Source organism: Centruroides sculpturatus, unplaced genomic scaffold (genome assembly GCF_000671375.1).
Source record: "Centruroides sculpturatus isolate CEXI.00-Female unplaced genomic scaffold, Cexi_2.0 scaffold4, whole genome shotgun sequence".
Taxonomy (NCBI): Eukaryota; Metazoa; Arthropoda; class Arachnida; order Scorpiones; family Buthidae; genus Centruroides; species Centruroides sculpturatus.
Genome location: NW_019384444.1, coordinates 749,337 through 755,656, shown reverse-complemented (window position 1 = coordinate 755,656; position 6,320 = coordinate 749,337). Strand labels below are relative to the sequence as shown.

The 6,320-nt window shown below is 25.9% G+C and overlaps 1 protein-coding gene across 1 annotated transcript in view; it reads right to left on the bottom strand.

Moving 5' to 3' along the window:
- Positions 1 to 299: 299 nt before the first annotated feature.
- The window catches only part of LOC111620289 (calcium uptake protein 3, mitochondrial-like), an 85,389-nt gene continuing 79,368 nt past the window's right edge, over positions 300 to 6,320 (bottom strand). Inside the window, exon 12 of the mRNA XM_023362193.1 lies at positions 300 to 646. Within this exon, the coding sequence (XP_023217961.1) occupies positions 578 to 646 (69 nt within the window). The 3' untranslated portion in view covers positions 300 to 577. The remainder of the gene's footprint in view (positions 647 to 6,320) is intronic.

Sequence of the window (6,320 nt, the reverse complement as noted above, 5' to 3'; positions counted from 1 at the left end):
ATATTTTTCTGGTAACATAAAAAACTGACTTAAATTAATTTAAAATAAATTCAATGATTAGTGTATAATAAAATATTTATTGACTGAAAATTAAAGAAATAAAAAGGTTATAAGAAAAACTGTTACATAAATTTTGTATTTTACTTAGAATTTGATATTAATAAAAAATAATAAAAATAGAAATATTTTTATTCTTAACATTACTTTATTTTTCTCAATTGCTTATGTTATATTTACAATATGAAAGATTAGTAATATCATAAACAATAATTAAGTTACAAAAGACTTATTGTTGTTATTCACTTTACAACATACTATAATGTTTTATTATGAGGATTATTCATTATTAATTTACAGTAATAATTATCTTTTATTTATATAACTCTTATATAATCTTTCAAGAAAGCTAAAGTATTATAATTTTATCTCTTAAATTTTAACTAAATAGGAATAATTCTTTTAAAAAGTTCTAATTATCTAAGAATTATTTTAATTTATGAATAATGAATTATAAATTTTATTTTACAATAAATATCAACAATCCAGAGAGAATCCACACAAAACAGTTGCCAAGAATTTAAGATCTCATCTCAGACTTGACACATGTTTTAAAAGCATCCCAGCCTTCATTCTTGATCAAATGTGACTATAAAAAAAATAATAATTTTTTTATAAAATGCATTTTGTAGTAAAATCATAAAAGTGCATTTATCATTACTCTTTTAGCATGCCAATAATAATTTGAAATATGGGTTCATTTTTATATTTTTAAAAGTATTTGAATTACAAGATTCTTAATTGAGATTTACTAAATCATTTATGCAATTTTATTACATAAATTCTAGTGAGATATGATTGATTTCAGAACCCATATGTCTGAGTGCATAATTTATTTTTACCTCTATAAACAAATTATTAATTCTTGTGATAAAAATATTTAAATTCCTTAAACTACAGTGCAAGATTATATTGTAAGGAAAATGACATGCGTGAAAATTATTCAGGATTTATTCAGGGACTGTAGTTGGGTATAAGGAGATATTTGGAATATTAGCATTATTTCTTATACATGCCCCAGACACAACATATAAACCTATTTATAATGGGATAATGTAAAGTGGGTATTATAAAGGCATGCAGAATGATGGTAGTAAACTCACCCCTGAACCATTAGTCTTCCTTTGGACAGGACGCTTTACAATAGGTAGACAACACATAATTCATACAAACAATTATCACCACAAAGGAAAATATTTACAAAAAAGAATAACAATAGTATTTCTCAAGCCTTGTCTTAACTCCATTTTAAAAATTAAAATACATCCTTATTCTTCATTTTTTATTATTATACATTTATTTTATTTTGGTAATTTTGATACATACATATATATATATATATATAATAATAATAATAATAATAATAATCGTTCATTTAATATTATTAATCTAAACAGTTTAAGATATATGAATTGCATTTCATAAAAAGCATAAAAATTATGACCAAAATTTTCTAAGAAAAATTTTTATGTATTATTAATGAAAATTGAAAAATTAAGGATATACTGTATTTATAATATCTTTTTTTAAATTTATACATAATAAAATCTGCTTGAGATAACCACTGATTAATATATATATTAATTTAAATACTCTCTTTAAAAATTCTTTTTTTTTTTTTTTGTTATATTTTTATGAAAAATCTAAATGATATAGGTTAATTTCTACTAAGCATAAAATAATATTAATCAGATAAAATTTTATTCAAATAAATTTTGCTACATATTGTAAATAATGAATAAAAATAAAATATGATGACATCTTAACTGCTAATCTCAAAATTTTATTTTTAAAAGCTTTAAACATTTAAAAAATTAAAATGGAATATATATACAGAGGTAGGCAAAAGTAGATTTACAGATGTATGTGAAACATGAAATTTATTCTTGAATTATTATTTATTTATTAATTATTGTATTATTTATTTGTAATATTGTTATTATTTTGTCGACTGCAAGACTATGAAAATGTATAAATAATGGTGGCAAGTAATGAGCACTTACAAGATTGTACCTAATTGCACTGTCATTGTGACATTCTTTTCAGTTAAAGCTATTATAATAATCATAACCTGCATATCTTTTTCCATATGAATAACTGTAAACCTACTTTTGCTCACCTTTGTATATTGTTAATTTTTTTAATTTCCAATTTTACTTTATATTTTCATTCGTTTTAATTTTTTAAATAGCATTGGATTTATAAATTAACTAATGGATAATGAGATTTATTTTTATGTAATATTTGAAAATAAATAAATTTTTATAAATGTACTGTGTATGTTTATATAAAGTCACAGTTACTTCTGCCATTTACCCGTGTTTTGCTGAATTTCTTCACTTTGACATTAAGAGCACTGGGCAGAAAATGTTATTGTTGTTAAGTTATGGCAATGCAACACTTGGGCAATCTGCATAGGGGGGATGCCTTCCGGAAGTCTTTTTAAGGGAAACTGGCCCCTATTTAGGCGTTACAGACGTGGAGAAAACCTGGAAAACTCCATGTGGCCAGCCCATCCGAGCGAGGCGTAAACCCGCGACCAAACTCCCAGTGTTCAGGGTACGAAGACCGCTTGGCCACTGGTGGGCCTCTGGGCAGAAAACACAGTGTGTCAACATTGACCTTTGGTCATCCCAATGCTTTATTTTAATTAGAAATATCCAGTAAACAATTTGAATAGTATGCTTTACAGATATTGTAAGTTCCTAAGATCTATTTCTCTTATAATATTTTAAATATTCTTCATCTGATTACTTTCCTACACTTAAAAATTTTTAGTTGTGACAACATAACTGTCATTGGTAATTCCTTTAACTAAGAAGCAAACTTTACATTTTTAAACATGTTTAATCAAATTAATTTCTATTCATGATAAGACTTATTTACTATTACTGGACTGAAATAAAATTATTACAGTTGAAAATTAAATTTCCAATGGAAGTTTATTTTAAAATAAAACAATTTTATTGATAACTTAGATTCAATTTCAAGTATTGTATTTTGTGTTATATATCACACGTGGTGTTTAATTAAAAGTGTTTCATGCAATGTTATTATCAAATATGATATTTCAGATTATTCATACTGAAATCAATTTTAATTATATTGAAGATTTTATTATCTTAATTTGAATTTAGCATTAAGAATTAAATTTTAGCAGTGGCGTGCCGTCATTGGAAGCGGTGGAAGCACCACTTCCCTTGTTTTTCTAAAAAATAAATACAAATTAATTTTAATTATATGAAAATAATTGCACAATATTTTATTATAACCGCATTATGTATCTTATTACAAATTTCTATACTACACGTGAAAAAAAAAATAAGATTGCTATTGTATATTCGAATATAAGTGGCGGAGTGGAAGCACTGTATTGTCAGCTTCCAAACAGCCAGATTCGTGCATGAGCTTTACAGAGCATCAACCTCACCTGGTTTAGCTGGTGGAAGCCTAGGACCTCGAGTGGATGTTACATGTATACCGCATCCAATTCTATCCAGGACCGGTTCTGGGCTGTTAGCCGCCTGCCCGCTAGATATTTGGCCGCCTTCGCCCGATTATGTGAATCATGAGTAGATTTATAACTTAACCCAACCAATAAGAATTTACTGGTATGTTTTTATAATAGTTCTGTATAGTTGACAGAAGTTAAAAAAATCCATTAAAATATTTGATATTTTTATTCTGTCTCCCATCTTGTATTACTTACGAATTTCAATGTTAAACCAGTGATATTAAAAAAGTGTGTACAATTCTTGTACAATGTTAAAAAATTAACTGTTACTTTGGTAGCATCATTTAAAACTAAATTTTATGAATGAGAGAGATGCACGAGGTACAGAAAAAGCTCTAGAATTTCTTTTCCTTAAATTTGCTATTTATATATCCGTTGTCAGAAAAATTTGTCTTTCCACTTTTTTCCAGAGACTACAAATATTCGAGTACAAAGTAACCGGTTTCAACTTATTTCTACTTAAGAAGTAGTTAAATAATCAAGAGATTAGGGAATTAGGGACATAAATAAAACCCTGCTGAAAGAGCCAAAATATTACTTAAAAGCTTAACTGATCCAATCTCTAGCCGAGTAGAGCGGGAACTGATTTCTTCGTAATATTAGACGTAATATAAACAAAAATTTTTCCAGTTCAACAAGAGTGACCGAAAAGTTGTAAAATTTGGAAATTTCCGTGGACACCTGGTCCTAAAACGAATTAGTTAGAAAATAAATGACTATTATGTTTAACAAATTTAGATTTTTACAGCTATGGTGAGAAACATTTAAAATTTACAACAACCCTGTCGCGTCCTTTGAGATGTACTAGTGATGCGACAAAAGAGGCATTTGACGTTAACCGGTATGGGCACCCTCAGGATTTGGCAGCCTGTGTGCATGCACGCACTGCACACCTAGCAGGACTGTTTCTCCACCCGTAGAGAGCTATTTGACTAAGTGGTTAAGATTTAAAAAGTATAGAAGATTTTATGTTATTTTTATGTACAGTACGTTTCTTTACAAACCTATATTTAATTATAATATTCTTTAAAAGTATATTCATACAATTTAAGAATATTTTGTACTAGGTATGTATATCCACCACACATTTTATTTCACCAAGTAAGTTTTTATAATTTTATTTCTAATTTTAGCCCTTATATTGTGGCTAGCAATTCAGAATGTAATTGTGATATTGAAAATTTGTTGAAAAAAAGTTTTGGCTCAAGATCATATGATGAAAAAGAAAACATTATTAAAAGAGAAAGGCCAATGCCTAAGTTAGATATAAACACTTCAATAAAAAAATTTTTCCGACATTTTCACGATAAAATGGCTTTGTGGATGCATAAAAATGCAAAAATTGTTTTGTTGGCTTACCTACTATTTTCAAATGAAATTAGTGTGTGGAATAAAAATGGCTTTGACAATTTAGCTGGCAAAAGACACAAAAAATTGTCGATTCTTTCATATTTGAAGCAATTTGGAAATCAAAGCGGAATAGAATTTAACATTAGTAAATAATATAAAATAAATGTTGAAAATTATAACGAGATAGTTATGGCAAATAGATATATTTAAATTAATAGATGTTATATGTTTTTATCAAAGCAAGAATTGGCATTTAGAGGGCATAGGGAATCTATTGAATCTAATAACAGAGGTAATTATATTGAACTTGTTTATTTATTAAACATGTCAGATAAATAATCTACTAAAAATACATTTAAAGAATTAACTGATTGCCCCTGGAAGTCGGCTTCTTACAGAAACACAGCTTTCCTATCAACAAATGTCACGGCATGCCACTGAATTTTAGGATTAAAGAAAAATTTATATTGTAAGATAAATACTACAAAATCTGAATTGAATATGTTCAATATATATGAAATGTATAAACTCTGTTAATATGTTATAATCTCAATCATAACAGCAATCAAAAACAATTAGAAGAAAAATTTTGTAAAATAATTATGTAAATTTGCAAATATATTTTCAATTATATTATTGATTTTGCCAAAATTATCAGGCTACTATTGACCAATAATTTCAGTGAAGATTTTTTGTCTTTAACCAATTAAAATTGGAGTATGAGTTGTTGTTTATATATAAAAATGCACAAAAATACAAAAACTGATTCTGAATAGATCTGACATAACAAACTTATTTGTTATTTTTTACATTGAATACAATTATTGATATATATTAGTAAGTCAAGTTTGATGGATGAATTCTCCTATATTAACTTCCTCAAAAGTTTCTTGTTATAAAATCATCTTCAGCAAAACTTTCCAAAAACAAAATTTTTGATTTGCAAAACTATTATTAAACTAATAAATATAGGAGTAACCTATATAGAAATGTGACACTAAATTCAATAAAATAATTAAAAATATATATAATTATTTAATGAATTTGAATAATATTACATAATAAATTTAACATTTGTTGATTTATTATGGTAATCACAATATTTTGTTAGTCATTTAAGAAATATTTGCTAAACCAAACAAATATGTAAATACTGGAGAATTGGATTTTAGTTAATTAATATTTTGCTAGTTCACAAAACAAGCTATCTAAAAATAATTGAACAATAACTGATTAGCTATACAAACTGTCTAAATCCAATGCTAATAAGAAAGTATATTTGTAATTGAATTAAATTTTTAAATTTAAGCTTTTTTAATTTGAATGATTAATATTTAAATTAAAAGAAATAAAACATTATTCATATTTTACTTCAATTCATTATTACAATTTAATAATA